The 22885-nt window shown below is 43.1% G+C and overlaps 1 protein-coding gene across 1 annotated transcript in view; it reads left to right on the top strand.

Moving 5' to 3' along the window:
* Positions 1-22885, top strand: part of LOC134586877 (probable cation-transporting ATPase 13A5) — a 145596-nt gene that overhangs the window by 39890 nt on the left and 82821 nt on the right. The window contains exon 6 of the mRNA XM_063442780.1: positions 11102-11171. Within this exon, the coding sequence (XP_063298850.1) occupies positions 11102-11171 (70 nt within the window). The remainder of the gene's footprint in view (positions 1-11101; positions 11172-22885) is intronic.

Here is a 22885-nt window from a genome sequence, read left to right on the forward strand (position 1 = left end):
ACTATAAACAACAGGTTAGATAACCTGAAAGCCACTAGTCAAACTAGCATTCCTGAAGTATAAATTCCACTAGGACAACCCGAAACAAGCTCAGGAGGTAACTCCACTCCTATTCCTGCCAAAAGAACTAATATTATTAACCCAGTACATCTGATTCCACAAAATCTAAAACGTGACATACTAGAAGGGAAAGATGTTAATCTAGCTTCCCTCCTCATTGCCTCACAGGATATGATCGAAAACAGGTCTTACACTTTCGACGATATATCCGTGGTGATGAAATCTAGAGATCCTAGGCTTAATAAGAAGCTGAATATTCCTGAATTTGTGTTAGCTTTTGGGTTATATAGGGATGTAATTTGCTCTTCCTTCCCACACCATAGAGAAGAGCTGGATCTATATCTGCACAAGCTGGTGGAACTAGCTTACAAATATGGCGGTTACACATTCTACGACTACCATAAGTCCTTTTCGGACAGATCAGCCACGTCACTGGCTCAGTACAACACTCCTACTGACTGGAGTCAGTTGGACACAGAATTGTTCTGTAGACATTTCGCGGGGCTTAAAACACCAGCATGTGCAAAATGTTCTTCAGCTTCTCATACTGCAAATTTTTGTCCTAGTAATATAGATGGTCCGTCTACTAGTAACGCCAATCCAGACTATCTTGATAACACAAGTCAGAGGGAAGTGAAAGACAAATTAGGGAGGCCTATAGTGTTTCTTGGGAAAGCACAAGTTTGTAATAACTTCAATGCGGGGGTGTGTAGTTATAGCGAGTATAGACTGTTCCACGTTTGCTCAATCTGTTTTAGAGCACACGCAAAAACTATGTGTCCAAACAAACTGTTCCCTAAGAAATCAATGACCCCAATAAACGTACCCAATTTACAACGTTACTTGACTGAACATCCTTCTTCACAGCTGGTTGACTTTCTTATCTCTGGTTTCACTAGAGGATTTCACACAGGTTTAGTAGCACTCCCTTCAGGCATACTAGAATTCCCCAACCTACAGTCTGCGTCTAAAAGATCTTCTCTACAAAGAGGTAGAGTACGGTTTTATGATAGGACCCTTCACCACACCACCATTCACTTCTTGGAGAACAAGCCCACTAGGTAAAGCCACTGGCAAATTTAATAACAAAAAGAGGTTAATAATCGATTTCTCAGCACCTTACTCTTCCACCTCCCCAAGTTTAAATTCCCTTATACCTTCAGAAGACTTCTCACTACAATATGCTAAAATAGATGATGCCATACAAGCCATTGTCAACTTTGGTAAGGCTGCCTGGTTAAGCAAAACGGATATCACAAATGCTTTCAAACTTCTACCAATTAAGCAGTCACTCTGGCATCTACATGGTGTTAAGTGGGAGAAATACTATTTTGCGACTAGGCTGACCTTCGGCTCCAAAAGCAGCCCAAATATTTGCAGAAACCTTGAATTGGCTACTACTTAACAAATCCAGGTGCCCAGTAGTAATCTACTACCTCGATGATTTTCTTTATGTTGAGCCTCACCACTACACACCACACAGTCTGCAACATGCACTCTCCCTATTTAAGGAATTAGGTGTCCCTGTAGCACCAAATAAGAAAGAAGGTACAGAAATAACCTTCCTAGGTATCACACTCAATTCTGTAACTATGCGAGCTAGCCTTCCTCAAGTCAAAGTAGACAGGATCTTAACTCATTTTCACACCTGCACTAATCACGAGTCCTGGACCAGGAAAGAATTACAGTCACTTTTGGGTTCTCTTAACTTCGCCACGAGGATTATTCTTCATGGCAGGGCTTTCATCTCTAGGTTACTTTCTCTTCTACACGGCCTCCCTGACGACAACACTAATATTAATGTAGACGATCCTGCAAGGGCTGACCTAAAAATGTGGAATCTATTTTTATCCTCATGGAATGGTAGGTGTCAGGGTACCTGAGGTCTCTACCTCTAAGGGAGGTAGAGACTTGGTGGTTTATCCATCCAGGCGAGCTGTTTCCTCCGTTCCTCGCGGTCCATCCAGCCACTTAAACACCGGCCGCGAGGAATCCACATCCTTTTCTAGCAGGACGCTCAATACGTGACGTCATGACGCTATCACGAGCGACCTGTCACTCAAGTGTCCGATATCCAATCGGCACTTGTCAGAGGCGTGCTTACCATCCGGAGCCAGGGTATTTAAGCTTACTTCTCTCTTCAGCTCATTGCCCTGTCGTGGTTCTAGCTTGTCTAGTCACTCAGTGCTCTGGTATTCTAGTTTGCTCTATTTGGTTTTGACTCGGCTTGTTGTACTACCCTGCTTCTCTGTTATCCCTTGACCCGGCTTGTCTCTCGCTTATCTGTCTTCTCGTTCCCTCGACCTCGGCTTGTCTCTGACTATTCTCTATCACTCTCGGTACGTTAGTCCGGCCATTCTAAGGCCCGGTATACGTACCTTTCCACTCTTTGTACCCTGCGTGTTGGATCCCTGTCCCGATCCTGACATTACGACAGGGCCAATGGATCCTGCAGGTACAAACAGTCAGCTTGGTTCTTCGGATCCCAGGTTTGACGCCATGGAGCATAGGATGGATCAGATGGCTTTGGCACTACAGGCACTTTTGTCTCGTGCTAGTAATCCACCTGAGGAGACACGTACTCCGTCTATTTCTCCTGCAGTCTCAGGTCTAGAGGTAGCCACTGTAGGTGCTTCTTCCCGTATTACCCCACCAGTACGTTATGGCGGGTCACCGGAGAGGTGTCGTGGCTTTCTGAACCAGATTAGCATCCATTTCGAATTACAACCCCGCTCTTATCCTACAGATAGAGCGAAGGTTGGATTTGTTATTACTTTACTCATTGAAAAAGCTTTGAGATGGGCCAATCCTTTATGGGAGAATGATAATCCACTAGTCTATAATTATAATGCCTTTGTAGCTGCGTTTAGAAGAACTTTTGACCCTCCTGGTAGAAAGGTCAATGCAGCTAGATTACTGTTGCGCCTTAGACAGGACAATCAAACACTTGTGGACTATGCACTAGAGTTCAGGTCCTTGGCGGCAGAAGTTAAGTGGAACGAACAGGCTTATATAGATGTGTTTCTGAATGGGTTATCAGATGTAATTCTTGACGAGGTCGCTACTAGAGAACTCCCTGAAAATTTGGAGGATTTAATCTCTTTTATATCTCGTATTGATGAACGCTTAAGAGAGAGGCAGAACACTCGAGATAGAACCCGTAGACCCTCCTTTAAACTAGCGCCTACCTTTCAAAATTCTGAGTTCGAGGACTTACGTATTCCTGAACCTATGCAGATAGGCAGTACTCATCTCACAGAGAGGGAGAGACAGTACAGGAGAAGGGAGGGTTTATGTATGTATTGTGGAGTCAGAGGTCATTTACGCCTAAATTGTCCCAATCGTTCGGGAAACGCTCGCACCTAAGTTCCTCTAGAGGACAGGCCTTGGGTGTTTCTACTTTGTCCTCTATTCACAACTACAAAGAGCTCAGGCTTCTGTTACCCGTTTCTTTAAAGTGGGAGAAGGGAGTAGTTAAGACTATGGCACTAATCGATTCTGGAGCTGCTGAGAGCTTTATAGATCAGGGTTTTGCTGCCAAGCATGCTATTCCATCCCAGTTGAAAGAGACACCACTGGCTGTTGAGGCCATCGATGGTAGACCGTTACTTGAGCCTGTTATTTTCCATGAGACCATACCGATTAACTTAACTGTTGGCATCCTACATAGAGAGGACATATCCTTACTGCTCATTTCTTCTCCGTCTATTCCCATAGTTCTGGGGTACTCCTGGCTGAGGAGGCATAACCCTATTATTAATTGGGAATCAGGGGAGATAGTTTCGTGGGGACAGAATTGTCTAGAGAAATGCTTGCGGAAGGTTTCACCTCTCGGCTTGACCAACACATCGACTAACTCTGACAATCCTACAGAGACACAAATTCCGTCTCAGTATCTAGATTTAAAGGCAGTATTTGACAAAAAGAAAGCCGATACCTTACCCCCACACAGGTCCTTTGATTGCAAAATTAACCTACTCCCTGGTACCATGCCTCCCAGAGGTCATGTATACCCATTATCTACAAAAGAGAACTCAGTTCTAGAGGAGTATATTCACGAGAATTTAGACAAGGGATTCATCAGGAGGTCCTCCTCCCCTGCCGGGGCTGGATTTTTTTTTGTTAAAAAGAAAGATGGTTCTTTGAGACCTTGTATTGATTATCGAGGCTTGAATAAGATAACCATTAAAAATGCCTACCCGATTCCCTTGATCACCGAACTCTTCGATCGTTTGAAGGGCTCTACAATTTTCACCAAGTTAGACCTCAGAGGGGCATATAACTTGGTGAGAATCCAGCAGGGACATGAGTGGATGACGGCATTCAATACTCGATATGGCCACTATGAATATACTGTTATGCCTTTTGGGTTATGCAATGCGCCAGCTGTATTCCAGGATCTGATAAATGAGGTTCTTAGGGAATTTCAGCAAGATTGCGTCATTGTATACCTAGATGATATACTCATTCATTCTAGTGAGATTGAGACTCATCACAAGCAAGTCAGGAGGGTTTTGCACAAGCTTCTCCAGCATGGCTTGTACTGCAAGTTGGAGAAATGTAGCTTTGACCAAACCCAGGTAACCTTTCTCGGCTATGTGATCTCTGGGGAGGGATTTAAGATGGATCCGGATAAGCTCCAATCCATTCTAGAGTGGCCTTTACCCCAAGGTCTTAAAGCCATACAGAGATTTATTGGTTTTTCTAATTATTACAGGCGCTTTATTAAGGGCTATTCTTCCATTATCGCACCTATCACTAATATGACCAAACAGGGGGCTGATACTAAGAATTGGACTACTGAAGCTCTCCTTGCGTTCAAAACTCTCAAGGAGCTTTTCGCTTCCGCTCCAATTTTAGTTCACCCCGACACTTCTCTGCCTTTTCTACTTGAGGTAGACGCATCAGAGACTGGTTTAGGTGCTGTCCTATCTCAAAGGTTGGGGGTTGATAAACCATTACACCCATGTGGATTTTTCTCTAAAAAATTGACCGGTACTGAAAGCAGATATGACATTGGTGACAGAGAGTTACTAGCGGTTATCAAGGCTTTGAAAGAGTGGAGACATTTATTGGAAGGTACATTACATCCTGTTACCATTCTAACTGACCACAAAAATTTGTCTTATATCGGAGAGGCTAAGCGGTTGTCCTCCAGGCAGGCTCGTTGGTCGTTGTTTCTTACCCATTTCAATTACGTTCTGACTTACAGACCTGGGTCAAAGAATTCTAAAGCCGATGCGCTATCTCGCCAATATGAGCCCTCTGCTTCAGTTGAACCACTTATGTCCTCCATTGTACCCAAATGCAATATTATTGCTAATACCAGTCTCAAAATTCATTCTCCGCTACTTGACCAGATCTTGAAGTCACAACATCTAGCTCCCGGAAACACTCCTGAGGGAAGAAACTTTGTTCCTCCTGAACTTCAACTGGAGTTCTTACAGTGTTTTCACGAAAGTAAAATAGCTGGTCATCCTGGGATTCGCAAGACATACTCTTTGATATCCAAGGATTTCTGGTGGCCTTCACTTCGAAAAGATATTGAGGAGTTCGTCGCAGCTTGTGAGACTTGTGCCAAGACTAAACTACCTCATGCATCTCCATGTGGCCTGTTACACCCCTTGGACATTCCTGAGAAACCTTGGTCCTGTTTGTCCATAGACTTTATCGTTGATTTGCCTGCTTCCAAGAGACAGACTGTTATTCTCACGGTAGTGGATAGATTTACTAAGATGGTCCATTTCGTGCCATTACCTAAACTTCCGACTTCTCCTGAATTGGCGGAGATTTTTGCAAGAGAGGTTTTTCGCCTACATGGGATTCCTTCGGAGATTGTTTCTGATAGAGGCTCTCAATTTGTCTCACGTTTCTGGAGATCTTTTTGTTCTCAAATGGGCATCAAATTGAACTTCTCCTCGGCCTATCACCCTCAGTCTAACGGAGCTGCTGAACGTACCAATCAAAAGATCGAACAGTATCTGCGTTGCTTTGTTTCCGAACACCAGGACGATTGGGTCGGTCTGATTCCTTGGGCGGAGTTCGCACACAATAACCTTGTTTGCGATTCAACTCGCTCTAGCCCTTTCTTCATGAACTATGGCTTTCATCCCTCGATTTTTCCTTCAGTTTCCTCTTCTCAGGGGATACCGTCGGTTGATGATCATGTCGCCAACCTGAAGAAATTATGGGATCAGACTCGGCAAATTCTCTTACATAGTTCCTCGTTGTTCAAGAAACACGCTGACAAGCATAGAAGAGCGGCTCCTGTTTTCGTTCCTGGGGATAGGGTATGGCTTAGTACTAAGAATATTCGACTAAAAGTTCCATCTATGAAATTTGCTCCTCGCTACATAGGCCCTTACAGGGTTCTCACTCGTATCAATCCGGTTGCGTATCGCCTTGCTCTGCCACCTGCCTTACGCATTCCTAACTCTTTTCATGTCTCCTTGTTGAAACCTCTTATTTGCAACAAATTCTCCTCTAAGGTCTCCTCGCCTCGTCCTGTTCAGGTGGAGGGTCGGGAGGAGAACGAGGTAAGCTCCATCGTTGATTCCAGAATTTCAAGGGGAAAATTGCAATATCTGGTCAACTGGAGGGGATATGGTCCTGAGGAGAGGAGTTGGGTACCTCAGGAGGACGTTCATGCTTCTCGCCTTCGCAGAGCATTTCACCTCCGCTTCCCATCTCGCCCCGGTTCCTTCCGCCCGGTGGGCGTATCTGAGAGGGGGGGTACTGTCAGGGTACCTGAGGTCTCTACCTCTAAGGGAGGTAGAGACTTGGTGGTTTATCCATCCAGGCGAGCTGTTTCCTCCGTTCCTCGCGGTCCATCCAGCCACTTAAACACCGGCCGCGAGGAATCCACATCCTTTTCTAGCAGGACGCTCAATACGTGACGTCATGACGCTATCACGAGCGACCTGTCACTCAAGTGTCCGATATCCAATCGGCACTTGTCAGAGGCGTGCTTACCATCCGGAGCCAGGGTATTTAAGCTTACTTCTCTCTTCAGCTCATTGCCCTGTCGTGGTTCTAGCTTGTCTAGTCACTCAGTGCTCTGGTATTCTAGTTTGCTCTATTTGGTTTTGACTCGGCTTGTTGTACTACCCTGCTTCTCTGTTATCCCTTGACCCGGCTTGTCTCTCGCTTATCTGTCTTCTCGTTCCCTCGACCTCGGCTTGTCTCTGACTATTCTCTATCACTCTCGGTACGTTAGTCCGGCCATTCTAAGGCCCGGTATACGTACCTTTCCACTCTTTGTACCCTGCGTGTTGGATCCCTGTCCCGATCCTGACAGTAGGTCATTGTTCATTCCCCCATCTCCGACGAGTCCCCGGTTATCTGGACAGTCGCTGCAGCTACCGTCGGGTACCCTGCGATATTCGGGGACGAATGGGTCTATGACAGTTGGCCACCCGAAACAGCTACCCTAGAAAACTTTGACAAAACCTCAGCAATGTGCGAGATCTTCCCAATAGTGGCAGCAGCACATATTTGGGGAGAAAATTGGAGAGGTAAAGCAGTTAGGTGTTTTTCTAACAACATAGCAGCTTGTAACATAATTAACAAAGGCCGCTCTCAATCCCTGTCAATTATGAATCTAGTAAAGAAAATTTACATGGTTGGCAGCAAATTGGCAGTTCTACATTTGTTGTATTCATGTTGCAGGCATTTTCAATAACGCAGCTGATGCTTTGTCACGTTTTTACAGGAATTTTTCAGACTGCACCCTACAGCGAACAAGCAACCCAAAGAACCTTCTCAATTCAAAGACCTAATCATGCATTAAACCGGTTATTAGCTCACAGTAGAATTCTCGCACAGGCAGGGTTGTCAGTAAACACTAAAAAAGCGCACGGCAGGGCATTTGACATGTTCAAGAAATTTGTTCGTAATTTAAACATAACAAATCATTTTTCTGTAGAAACCATGGTTGCATTTACAACTTTTTGCCACTTTTCGTTAAAACTAACCTACAATACCATCAAACTATACTTGACGGGGACACAACATTTCATGCTAACTCTTTATCCAAACAAGATTCCTTTCTTATCCACATACCCCATAAAAAAACATGCTAAAAGGTATCCAGAGACTAAAAGTCCAAAGATCCCTCAAGAGACTCCCCATAGATAGCAACATCTTTAAAGAAATCTCGAAGTTATTAGATAAAAGTCCTTTTGAACATACCACTAACCTGGTAACTAAATCAGCGGCTTATTTGGCCTTTTTCGGGTTTTTAAGACCCAAAGAAGTTTCGGTAGAGAAAATATCTGACATTAACATTTGCCTTAAACAAAAAAAAACTTAACCACAGTAAACGATCGTTACGTTCTCTCGAACCCCCACACAAAAACAAACCAAGCAGGCCCCCCAGTGGAGATTAAGTATTTCCCTCCCGGTTCCAAATGGTGCCCAGTTCAAGTGCTAGATAATTTGATTAAAAATCAGTATATTAGAAATCCAGAACTGCCTCTGTCCCTACAAGGAAAGCCCCTTACCACTAAACAGTTCATGCTATACATACGTTCTATTTTACTCAGACTTGGCCTCAATCCAGATTCCTTCTCAGGACACTCATTCCGTATTGGGGCTGCCACTGCAGCCTGAAGTAGTCAGGTTCTGACAAATATCATAAAGAAAATTGGTCGCTGGAAATCTTCTGCATACAACCGGTACATTCCAAACCCAGAGAAAGAAATCAGACTCGCTTTCTATAATATGTCTAAATAATGTTGTTGTTGTAATAAATAAACATGTTTGCATACTTTTTGGCCCTCTTTTTTACAGGCCTAACCTCTCGTCGGTTTCGGCACACCTCAACTGATTCTTGTTTTATCAAAACTACACTCACTTTAAGTATACGCCCCCTTTCATAATCCCGTACACAAATAGAAGGTGTATGTTTGAAGTTGTGGGAGGGATTTAAGGCCTATATAACCCCAGTAAACCCCATGCTTACCTGTCTTCGTCGACTTCGGAAATTCCCCTCCCACCACACCCTCTTTTCATATCAATCTATCCAGGTGGGCCCTTTTTTTTACAGGCCTGACCTCTTGTCGGTTTTGGCACACCTCAACCGACTCTTGTTTTATCAAAACTACACTCACTTTAAGTATACACCCCATTTCATAATCCCGTACACAAATATATATATACACTGCTCAAAAATTAAAGGGAACACAAAAATAACACATCCTAGATCTGAATGAATTAAATATTCTTCTGAAATACTTTGTTCTTTACATAGTTGAATGTGCTGACAAGAAAATCACACAAAAATTAAAAAATGGAAATAAAATTTTTCAGCCCATGGAGGTCTGGATTTTGAGTCACACTCAAAATTAAAGTGGAAAAACACACTGCAGTCTGATCCAACTTTGATGTAATGTCCTTAAAACAAGTCAAAATGAGGCTCAGTAGTGTGTGTGGCCTCCACGTGCCTGTATGACCTCCCTACAATGCCTGTGCATGCTCCTGATGAGGTGGCAGATGGTCTCCTGAGGGATCTCCTCCCAGACCTGGACTAAAGCATCTGCCAACTCCTGGACAGTCTGTGGTGCAACGTGACATTGGTAAATGGAGCGAGACATGATGTCCCAGATGTGCTCAATTGGATTCAGGTGTGGGGAACGGGCAGGCCAGTCCATAGCATCAATGCCTTCATCTTGCAGGAACTGCTGACACTTGAGCTCTAGCATTGTCTTGCATTAGGAGGAACCCAGGGCCAACCGCACCAGCATATGGTCTCACAAGGGGTCTGAGGATCTCAACTCGGTACCTAATGGCAGTAAGGCTACCTCTGGCAAGCTCATGGAGGGCTATGCGGCCCCCCAAATAAATGGCACCCCACAGCATTACTGACCCACTGCCAAACCAGTCATGCTGAAGGATGTTGCAGGCAGCAGAACCTTCTCCTTGGCGTCTTCATACTCTGTCACGTCTGTCATATGTGCTCAGTGTGAACCTGCTTTCATCTGTGAAGAGCACAGGGCGCCAGTGGCGAATTTGCCAATCTTGGTGTTCTCTGGCAAATGCCAAACGACCTGCACGGTGTTGGGCTGTAAGCACAACCCCCACCTGTGGACGTCGGGCCCTCATACCACCCTCATGGAGTCTGTTTCTGACCGTTTGAGCAGACACATGCACATTTGTGGCCTGCTGGAGGTCATTTTGCAGGGCTCTGGCAGTGCTCCTCCTGTTCCTCCTTGCACAAAGGCAGAGGTAGCGGTCCTGCTGCTTGGTTGCTGCCCTCCTACGGCCTCCTCCACATCTCCTGATGTACTGGCCTGTCTCCTGGTAGCACCTCCATGCTCTGGACACTACGCTGACAGACATAGCAAACCTTCTTGCTACAGCTCGCATTGATGTGCCATCCTGGATGAGCTGCACTACCTGAGACACTTGTGTGGGTTGTAGTCTCTGTCTCATGCTACCACTAGAGTGAAATCACTGCCAGCATTCAAAAGTGACCAAAACATCAGTCAGGAAGCATAGGAACTGAGAAGTGGTCTGTGGTCATTGCCTCCACACTCCTTTATTGGGGGTGTCTTGCTAATTGCCTATAATTTCCACCTGTTGTCTATCCCATTTGCACAACAGCATGTGGAATTGATTGTCACTCAGTGTTGCTTCCTAAGTGGACAGTTTGATTTCACAGAAGTGTGATTGACTTGGAGTTACATTGTGTTGTTTAAATGTTCCCTTTATTTTTTTGAGCAGTGTATATATATATATATATATATATATATATATATATATATATATATGTTAAAGTATATTACATTTTTAACAAGTATTCTTCTTTATGGGATCACTCACTAAGAAACTTCTTTCTATTTTCCTCCTCCCTTCTTTTTTGTAACATAGGTGTTAACCCCTCCCATGTTTCTTAATTATTATTAGATTACCTCAATAATTGTTGTTTACTTATTTGAAAGACCAGTGGCAAGATCATGAAACCCTTAAATAGGATAAAATATTTTGAGTGACCACACTGACTTGAAATTGATGCATTAAGAATCACATTTTTTTTGTGCAGAAGGCAAATCTGTGGATTAAACAAAATTGAAGTGGAAGTTATTCCAATTTGGAAACTATTCATCAAAGAGGTAAGCATTCATGTTAACAATTCCATGTGAATAATGAATTAGTATTGCTGTTTACCTCAACCGTGCCCAAAATACCAGAATCTTTAAAAAAAAAATTATGTTTATAATGAAAAAACATGTCAATATCCAAAGGTAGAGTGCACTGAATATTTATATCACATTTAAATCATAACAGTCTCAAAAACATTGTGGAATAAAAAATATAGTTTAGTACCATAACTCACGTGATTATTTGCTACAGTGAAAATTCAAGGTAAATTCAAAATTAATTTCACATTTAAATAAAAAATAGGCAAACTGGAAAAATTCTCTAGTTTGCTTTTATTACGGCAATTCTGGCCAAAAATTTGAAATTCACTTTGAATAGATTTTAGTAAATAACCCTGTTAGTCTTAGACTTTATGAATCTCTACCTGTGCTATCTTAGAGACAAAGTTATCATGTCAAAATGATATAAGTATGTATAGAAAGTGTCATTGTTTATATTGATCACATATTATTATTAGTATTGGTATTTATATATCGCCAACTAATTTTGCAGCTCTTTACAATATTATGAAAGGGGGGGGAGGGATTTACAATTAATGAGACAATTAGACAGTGACACAGGAACAATAGATAGATGAGGGCCCTGCTCATATGAACTTACAGACTAGAGTAGGTTGGGTACAAATACACAACAGAGCAGCAAGGGAGACAGACACCAAAAAAGGTGGAAAAGTAGCAGAACTGGAGGTGAGAGTGGAGTGTGGATCTTTAGGAGAGCAAGAGACAGATATAAATAAGTATAGATAAGTTACTCTGGGAGTCCATAAGCATTTCTGAACAGATGTGTTTGGAGGGACTTCTTAAACAATTGAAGACTAGAGGAGAGTCTGATGGCGGTAGGCACGCTGTTCCAAAGGAAAGGAGCCACCCGCGAGAAGTCCTGCAAGCAGCAGTTAGCAGTAAGGGTGCGAGCAGCGGACAGGAGAAAGTCACCGGCAGAGCGAAGCGACCGAGAAGGGGCATATCTATGAATCAGTGAAGAAATGTAACAGGGGTTAGAGTTGGTTAGATCACTGATCATTCACATCAGGCAATGTTTCTTGTGAAAAGCAAACCCAGAACTGGTGTGTGTTTTTTATAGGGCAGGGAAGCTGTAACCAACACCTCAAATCTCATCTCATTGATTAGACTCCAGTTGGCTGACATCTCACTCCAATTAGCTCTTGGAGATGTCATTAGTCTAGGGGTTCACATACTTTTTCCACCTGCACTGTGAATGTTTACCTGGTGTGTTCAATAAAAACATGACAACATTTCATTCTTTGTGTGTTATTAGTTTAACCCCTTAAAACCGGAGGGCGTACTATTACGCCCTATTCTAAGCGTCTCTAAACGCCGCAGGGCGTAATAGTACGCCCTCCGTTTTTTTTTTTTACTTTCCAGGGAGCCCCCCGCAGCACATCTGTCCTCCTTAAGCCCCTCCGGTCACGTGAGAGTGAGGTCCTTGCGAGGACCTCACAATCACATGGCCGGGTTAGCTGCATGCTGCATTGCCAGCAGGGGGACTAACTGTATATATATATCACTATATATATACCTATATATAAATAAAAATATTTTAAACAAATTTTATATATATATATATGTGTATATATTTATATATATATATATATATATATATATATATATATATATATATACATATATTAATTCTACATATATTTATGTAATATTTTTACATAATTAGGTATCTTAATTAATTACAATTAGCGGGACCTGGCTGACAACCCATGCCGAAAGTATAGGGAATTTAATTTGCTAGCACTATATTTAACCCTATAACTTTCCAAGACACCATAAAACCTGTACATGGGGGGTACTGTTTTACTCGGGAGACTTCGGTGAACACAAATATTAGTGTTTCAAAACAGTAACATGTATTACAACGATGATATCGCCAGTAAAAGTGAAGTTTGCTGAATACAAATATGTGTATTTTTTTACAGTAAAAGCAAACAGTATTATGACATTGACAGTTAAAATGTCATGTAGAACTAAAAAAAAAATTACATTTCTTATTTTTTCTTATTTCTTATTTTTTCATATTAAACTATGTTTCATAGCTAAATATTTGATATTAAATGAAAGCCCTGTTTCCCCTGAATAAAATTATATATAATAAGGGTGGGTGCATTTAATACGAAAGAGGTGAATTACGATTGGACAGACATATAGCGCAAATGCCAGGTTTTGTTTACGTTTTGCTTTGTTCACAACGTGTACATTTGGCTCAGTCCTTAAGGGGTTAAGCAGACTATGATTGTCTATTGTTGTGACTTAGATGATGATCAGATCACATTTTATGACCAATTTGTTCAGAAATCCATATCATTCCAAAGGGTTCACATATTTTTTCTTGCAACTGTAGATACTCACTTCCAGACACACTCTCAGACATGTACATGTTATACAATGCCAGACACATGAACAAATTGTGATTATGTGTCTGTATCAGTAAATGTGTTTGTGTGTCATTGTGTGTCTCTGTGCATCAGTCTGTTTGTGTTTATGTGTATGCATGTATCAGAGCGTGTATATGTCTGTGTGTATCAGAGTGTGTATATGTGTGCACGTTTCCGTGTGTATTAGTGTGTGCAGGCATATGGCAATGGAAATGTGACAATATAAGAGAACTGAGTGCATATGGGATATAATGTATATATGATAGAATTATAGACTATTATTATTATTAAAGTCTTTTTTGTTTACAGCATTGTTTTCTTATATGTAACTGGAATATTTGGTCCTTTTTTTTAAAGTTTTTCTATAAAACCAACATTTTGTTATTTTATTCATTTTAATCAATGACATTTCAACACTATCAATCTGGATATTTCAACCTTTATCTTTATGGAGTATTCTTAGTGACTAAAGGTGACAAGATTCACTCTACCTATAAATACAGACAGACCTACATTACTTGCACTTTTTACTCAGTTGTTATCTCTTCTGTCTGTATCCAACTGCATTTTGGATATTTGTATATCCATCTGTGTATGTCAAGTTGGAATTGACTATATAGTTTTATTTTTGTGAAAATTATTTTAGTAAAATAAGAAATACTTAGACTAAAGGTCAGGCTTGAGCTTAATGATGTAATGAAATAATACATTCAACATATTTCAAGATAAATAAGGACTGTGTAAAACCTCTCAAAGTACTGTGTACGCATGACTTGGATTATGTTAAAATTTTTAGCATCTGGTTTAAATCTCACCCCAAGCATTATCATTTCACACTAGAGAACATTGTTAAAACATTATCTATACTACATTATGAAGTCTGTTCATACCTTTTGGCAGACATTAACATTCATTTTAACCCTAGTATGCAAATACACTCTTATTAATTATTGTATTAGGTTACCATGGTGCCAAAGCTAAATAAAACAACCCTGACCAGGATAGTTAATACCAAAAATGGTAGTATTAAAATGACACTGTCAGTTTGCCTACTTTGCAAAGGTGACATCCATGTTGTTTGTATGGCATCCAGGAAGTGAATCTAAAGGTAGATAATCTGCAGCTCTCTTGAATCCTGAAGCTTTCCTTTTCCGATTCCACCACATTCTTTTTTTTAAAGTCTTACTAAATCATTTACCAGAAGCTGTCTCACACATGCTCTTGAGTACAACACAGAGGTCTAAAGATGATCTTCCTAGAGTGTTTACCTCCATAGTTCAAAGGACATGATGCTTCTTTTCCACAGCTGTCGCTAGTGATGCCTGTGAGAATTGACAAATGTTAATGGTGAATGGCTTTGTCTCAAGATCTCTTAAGAATGCATTGGGATTTGACAATGGCATTCCAACACTGCCAACAGGAATATTTCAACGTTTATCTTTATGGAATATTCTTAGTGACCACTCTCGAGAGCCACTATAACTATTAATACAGACAGGCCTACCTTACTCACAGTTTTTTCTCAGTTGGTTATCTTTTCAAAATTGAGATTTTATTGGGTTTCAAAGGAAAAGCCATGGGCTCTGTATCTGATTACAGTTGTAGATTATTGCACAACGCCATTGCATATTTTCAATGAACTCAGAGGTAGGTATATTATTTAATTTTTACATTATGAAATACCTATCTATTAAGTGTCGAAATCCAATACAGTTTATTGATTGTACTGGGGAAGGAGAGAAGTAAACAGAAGACAGATTAAGGAAATTAGCTGGTGTAGATTAGGGATACATGTGAGTGGTGCAAGCAAAGTCTGGGCACAGCTAAATGCCAAGGTGAAATAGTCATCCCAAGACTGCCAAATATATGTAAACTTGTCTTGTGAGCCATTTCTTCATGATTTTGCATTAGAGAGAGGACCAAACCAGATATCGGTGGTGCTGTTGAGCAAGGATGTCAAACTCCACATGTGGCCCACAATGGATATATTTGCGGCCCACCTGCCCATGGGCCACTTTGTGTTGTGGCTGTGACCAGCCATAAGACAGGAATGATATTTCCTGTCTTATTCTTGTCTACCCTCCCACAGCTGAGCTCATTCTCCCACTCCTCCTTCCCTCCTACCCGCAGTGCCAGAGGAGTGTCTGGCCTGCTTTAGCAGAGAAGAGCAGGGCTGGAACTGGAGGACGGGTGGCTCATCTTAAGGTAGTGGAAGAGGGTAGTGTGCTAAATTGAGGAGGGGGGGGGGCAGTGTATTAATATCAGGGAGGGAGGGGGCAGTGTATTAAATAGGGGAGGGTGTAAGCAATGTATTCATTTTAGGGAGGGGGCACTGTATTTATTTGGGGGATGGAGGGTGTGACGGCCTGCCTGGCACCCCCCGACTGGGTGCCTCCATCAGTCGATGCTCCTAGTGCTCACCGAGGACTACAAGCACTCCACCCGACACCATCAGCACTGTGGTCCCCACGTCCAGCATTACAGCTTGGCTGGGAACTCACTGTCCTCCACCCTGGACCTAAGACCAGGATCCAGTTTCCAGAGAGCATAGCAGGAACAACTCTTAAAAGAGCTAGTGAATATAATCCCAGGGAAGTATTGTGATATAGCAATCCCCAGGGTAGATACAGCCGTTTCCCCCCACACATGAGATGGGACTCTATGTTGAGGGTAAGCAGGAACCTTTAATGGAGCCACACTGGCCTTTTAGGCAAGTTTCCCAACAAGGGTGATACCCACATGGACCTTGTGGGGCACAGGGATACAAAGCTTACAAACCAATCAGAACAGTAATTAAATGTACGACACTCCCACACATTACACACAATCTCTACCCTCATCCTGGGAGATAATTGAGTCAAGTCCCGTATGTAACTCAATTATCTCCAGGTAGAAAAAACACACATTTTTATAAAGTATCATAAGTACTCCAAAACAAAACATAGCCTAATAATCAGTCACATCACCTGATAGCTTGATAGCCCTGATCTGGGTGAACAACATATCCAAAAATCACCCAGCTCAAAGCAGGGGTTCATGAAGTTCTGGGAAGTCTCTTTTTGAACGCACGCACGCACGCATGGTTTTATGCCCAAAAGAATTCCAGAGAATCAGGCTGTGCGTCCCGGTCTATTTCAAAAAGTCTAAGTACCGTTCGAATTACCGAACGTAACAGTTGATGAACATGGTCAGTATGTGTCCCTTGTTTGTGGACTTCTGCCAATCGAATGCCGTTCAACTCCCATTCGAATAGCCAAAGTTTCATGGAAGGTAACTGCTCAGCAGTGTTCGTGCCATTGCGTTTCCGATTTGAGTTACATTAACTCGACGACAAAACACAGCAGAATGCGTTCGACTAAACAAGATGGCCGCCGCCACATGATCGAATGTGGAATGGTGGCCACTTCGATTCACTTCTACTGTTCAGGAGTTTGAAGTGCTACTGTACTCTAAAAGGGCACAAACAGTATTTTTAAATAATGTTTATCACAGGGGCCATAGTCACAGGGCAGGAGGCTGGCAAACAAGTGGCGAAGTCAATTTTGCCATAGAGGGGGCCAATTAATTAAATTGGGGTGAGGGGGGCAGTTTATTCGAGTGGTGGGAGGGGGAGGCAGTGAATTAAATTAGAGTGCTGGGAGGAGGGGCAGTGTATTACATGAAGGGGTAGTGTATTATAATGGGTGGAGGGGCAGTGTATTAGAGTGGAGGGTGGGGGGCACTGTATTAGATTTGTGGGCAATGTATTAGAATGGGGGGAGGGGGCAGTGTATTGGATTTGTGGGCAGTGTTTTAGATTGGGTCTGAATGGAGGCGCTTAATGCCTCCTATGGAAATGCTGATTGGCCGCACAGTTTTTTGCCACACATGCCCTATGAGCGTGAGGACGTCCAGTGTCAGTTAGGCAACTTTTATTATACTTTACCTTTCTAAATAAGCCTACGTTTCTATGAAAACTGAAGTTTTTGTTGTTTCGCTGCCCACATAAACTTAAACCTTGCTTATTCAGCCCGTAAGTAAGCTGAAGTGGTCTGGGTGCCTATAGTGGTCCTTTAAAAGAAAACAAATTTATGGATTGTGGATAAAATACCTGATGTGATAGTAAAATATGATTAGGTAGGTAGGTAAATATTCCTTTACTTTGCAGTTTATACTGATTGCATAAGGTTGGAAAAGGTATTATCACTTTCTGGGAGACCTGTTGTCTAACATATATCACTTCTGCTGTGTCAGGATTACTAGTTGATCCAGCACGTAGAATTGTGTCACACCTAGGACTAAAAGGTAACCCTTTACTGGGCCTTAGAATGGCCGGACTAAACGTACCAGAGAATAGTCAGAATACTAGCCGAGGTCGGGGTAAAGGACACAATGATTAGGGAAAGCCAGAAGTCAGGGATACCAGAATACAGAAGCCAAAGTCAATAACCAGAAGTAAACGCTCAGAAACACACTCTCGAACAACTACGACGGAAACCACGACAGGGCAATGATGAAAAGGCATAAGAGGTTTCAATAAGCCTATTTTAGCTCTGAATGACCGAAAATCGGCCTTTGACCCCAGAACGTGCGTGCGTCTCCTGCGTGACATCACGCGAGCTGACATCGTCATCAACGCGGGCGGACGTGGGGCTGTAATTTGCCATGGATCCGCAGTGGCCGGCGTCCATCAACATGTTGCAGGAGTCAGGTACACAGACGCAGGGCCACTGGGCGCAAATGCTGCAAGGTGAGGCTGGACCAGGCTTGAGAGGAAACTTGGTGTGGAAAGATTGAATCTTGCGGCCAGCATGAATGTCAGAGGCCGGAACCCAAGAACGCTACGCAGGCCCATATCCCCTCCAATCAACCAAATACTGCAAATAACCACAAGAAAATCTGGAATCAATTATGGAAGAGACTTCATACTCCTCCTGTCCAGAAACAACTAATGAGGGGGGGACATTTGGGACAGTATAACTATTGCAGATAAGAGGTTTGAGCAGGAAAACAAGAAAGGTGTTAGGAATACGCAAGAAGGCAGGAAGCGCCAGAGAATAGGAGACGGGATTAATTCTTCTAACGATACGGAATGGACCAAGGAATCTGGGGTCAAACTTCATGCTAGGAACTTTTAGTTTAACGTTGCACGATGATAACCACACCCTCTCACCTGAGAGAATCCCACCAAAATGATCTCACGATCGTGGATATTTATTTATTAATGCCTGGGTGTCCAGCAGTCACATTGTTGTGGAACACCCTCATGACATTCTCTCTTCCACTCAATGGAACAAAAAATGTATCTAGCGGTTTATTGCATGGCCCCTGAGGCTGAGCCTCCATGATGGCGCCAAGCAGGGGTGAAGATAATGAGAGGACAATGGAAGCAATGATATACTCAGGTGGAACAATAGGGGACGTCTCTTTTTCCTGCACTGATTCAGTATCAAACTGTCTAGACAAGGCGTCCACCGTCACGTTTTTGGGACCAGGTCTGTAATTTATAAGAAAGTTGAAGCGAGATAAGAACAAAGACCATCTAGCCTATTTAGAAGACAGTCGCGTAGCGTCCCCTATACATGCTAAATTCTTATGGTCAGTAATGATCAAAAGGGGATTTTTGGTACCCTCCAAAATATGTCGCCACTCTTTAAGCGCTAATATGACTAATATGGCTAATATAATGGCCAACAATTCTCTATTACAAATATCATAATTAAGCTCAGTGGGGGACAACTTTCTAGAGAAGTGCCCACATGGATGCAAAGGGGTGTCCTGATGCTCCCTCTGAGAGAGAACAGCCCCTACCCCAGTTTCGGAGGCATCAACTTCCACTATGAAGGGTTTGCTGATGCTAGGATGAATCAGTATATCAGCAGAAGCAAACCTTAGATTGAGACGTTCAAAAGCCTCTTTAGCGTCCTTAAACCATACCGTACTGTTAGCCCCCTTGGTGATGGGGGCTATCACAGAACAGAACCCTTTAATACATTTTCTGTAGTAATTGGCAAACCCAATGAACCTTTGAATGTTTTTTAGTCCACTGGGCAATGGCCAATGTAGAACAGCCTCTAATTTATGATGGTCCATCTGAAAACCAGAAGCAGAAACGTTATACCCCAGAAATTGTACTTGAGTCTGATCAAAAATTCACTTTTCCAGTTTGCAATAAAATTGATTGCTAAGTAAAGTTTGCAATACTTGTTTGACCTGTTTGTGGTGAGTCTAAAGGTCATGAGAATAAACAAGGATATCATCCAGGTATACCAGGACAAATGAATAAATATAGTCCCAGAAACACAGCCGGCGCATTGCATAACCCGAAGGGCATAACAAGGGACTCATAGTGCCCACTTCTAATGTTAAATGCCGTTTTCAACTCATGGTTTTCCTTAATCCTTACCAAATTGTATGCACTCCTGTGGTCAAGTTTAGTAAAGATTTTAGCACCCTGGAGCCTGTCAAACAATTTGTAAATAAGTGGAATTGGATAGGCATTTTTAATAGTGATGTTGTTTAGTGCCCTGTATTCAATGCACGGATGTAACTCTCCTTTTTTTTCTACAAAAAAGAAGCCTGCACCAGCAGGCGAGGATGATTTACATTGGTGGCCCTTACTTAGGGAGTCTTTGATGTATTCTTCAATTATTTTACTCTCCTGTGGCGATACGGCATTCACTGCTCCCTTTGGTGGCATAGCGCCAGGTAACAGATTTATGGAACAGTCGTATGACCTGTGAGGAGGTAGAATATTGGGCTGACTTTTACTGAATACCTCCTTAAAGGACCACTATAGGCACCCAGACCACTTCATCTAGGATTAACCATTTCTGCTGTAAACATAGTAGTTTCAGAGAAACTGCTATGTTTACCTATGGGTTAACCCAGCCTCTAGTGGCTGTCTCATTGACAGCCACAAGAGGCGCTTCCGTGCTTCTCACTGTGATTTTCACAGTGAGAAGATGCCAGCGTCCATAGGAAAGCATTGAGAATGCTTTCCTATGGACTGTCTGAATGCGCGCGCTGCTCTTGCATTCAGCCCATGACGGGGAAAGGAGGCGCAGAGGCCCCAGCAGCGAGAGAGCCCGGCGGTGGAGAAAAGGTATGTGCTTAACCCCTTTCCTCACCCTAGAGCCCAGCGGGAGGAGGAGCCTAAGGGTGGGGGGGACCTAGAGACCCTATAGTGGCAGGAAAACGAGTATGTTATTCTGGCACTATAGTGGCCATTTTACCTCCCAATACTGTATGGGAACCTGTTGGTTCTGAGGCATAGTAGTTGGTTAATGTAATGATGTCCACTCCCGTAGTAATGTGCAACATACATCTCTCAATACAGTCCATGCCTCATTCCAATATCTCCCCTTTTGCCTAGTCGATATGAGAATTGTGCTTAATAAGCCAATGGAATCCTAATATGATGGGACAAGACGGAGGAGAAATTATTTGGAAGGTAATGTCTTCCTTGTGTAGAGCACCAATGGACATGTTAATGGACATGGTTTCATGGGTAATTAAGGGTTGAGAGAGAGGTCTTCAGTCAATAGCTTCAACAGCTAGAGGTGACAATCTCTCCTTGATAGGTATGGAATGTTTTTTGACAAAATGTATATCAATGAAGTTTCCTGCTGCACCTGAGTCTATCAGGGCTTTGCATGAAAAGTCCTTCTTATCACATTTGGCCGAAATCTCAAGGAGGAATCTATTTTTGTTATTAGTGGGCTAGGCTGCAGCTGGGGAGAGAGGGTGCTGGCCTACTCTCCCTGAAAAACACACTGCTGCTGGGGAGAGAGGCTGGCTGCCTCCTCTCCCTGCAGAACACACTGCTGCTGGGGAGAAAGACCGGTTGTCTCCTCTCCCTGGAACTCACTCTTCCACTGGGGAGTGAGGCGGTTTATCTCCACTCCCTGTAGGGAACACTGCCGCTGGGGAGAGAGGCTGGCTGCCTCCTCTCCCTGCAGGACACACTGCTGCTGGGGAGAGAGGCCGGTTACCTCCACTCCCTGTAGGGAACACTGCCACTGGGGAGAGAGGCCGGCTGCCTCCTCTCCCTGCAGAACACACTTCTGCTGGGGAGAGAGACTGTTGTCTCCTCTCCCTGAAGGATACGCTGTTGTTGGGGCGCAGGGACAGAATACTTTGCCATCCCTGCCTGCCATTCTGCTTCCTTCTGCATCTCCTCGGCCACGACTCTCCTCAGTTTCTGTATACATTGCTCTGTTGGGTTGGGTCCATAGAGAGCCAACAGCCTCTTCAGTAAAGGGTCAAACCGTACGTGACTGTACCAATACTCCAGGCTTGCTTGGTGTTCCCAGGATGCTACTCCTCGCACTAGGGAAGCCATCCCACCGCTTCCACCACTGTAACGGAACTCCCCGTACTCCGACTGAGTACCTTCCGTTGATGGACGCTTCCTAGCCTGCGCCGAGGATCGCAAGCACCGCACCAGACACCACAACCACCGCAGACTCCACAACCGCGGTAGCTTAACTGGAGTCTCGCTGTCTTCTGTCCACCCTGGATAAGCTTCTGTCCTCCAGGACCGTGTGGGGAAGACCTCTCCTCCAGGAGAGCGTATCAGGAACAAGCTCTTAGAAGAGCTAAGTGATTAAAGCTCAAGGGAGTATGCAGAGCATAGCAATCCCCAGTGTGATTATAGCAGTTCCCTCCAATAACAAGACAAGGCTACATTTTGAAGGGTAAAGAATACATGTCTGTACTGGCACATACAGCCTCTTTTATTCACATTCTACAAACATAGTACTGCCCACAGGGTTTTGAAGAACAACCAATTACAACACAGATAACACTCCAATTCATTACATCAGAAATCCTCCCCTCTGCCTGTGATACAATAATCTCAACACAATAGACTAACTTAATTATCACAGGCAGGAAAATACAGTATTATAAAACATATCACAGGAACCCCAAAACATGCAATAACCCCATAAAAAAATATATCCTCGGAACCGGGGGATCTGGGTGAACCACATATCCAAAATTCACCCAGATCCATCAGTAGTTTGGAAGATATGGTTTAATGCAGATTCCGCAGAACATATACAGGCTGTATGAAAAATAATTACTGTTAAATGTGTCCCCTGTTCTGTAGTTTAAAACTTCTGAACGATGTCTTTGTGCACCAAATACCGGCGAGATGGCACCGTGTAGAAAGTCAAAACATTATCTGAGTTAAAATGGCCGCCATCCATTGTTCTCACCACGTGCTTCATCCATTGTTCTCACCATGTGCCTCTGATACATGAAATGGTGGCCACCCAG

This window comes from Pelobates fuscus, chromosome 2 (genome assembly GCF_036172605.1).
Source record: "Pelobates fuscus isolate aPelFus1 chromosome 2, aPelFus1.pri, whole genome shotgun sequence".
NCBI classification, from domain to species: Eukaryota; Metazoa; Chordata; class Amphibia; order Anura; family Pelobatidae; genus Pelobates; species Pelobates fuscus.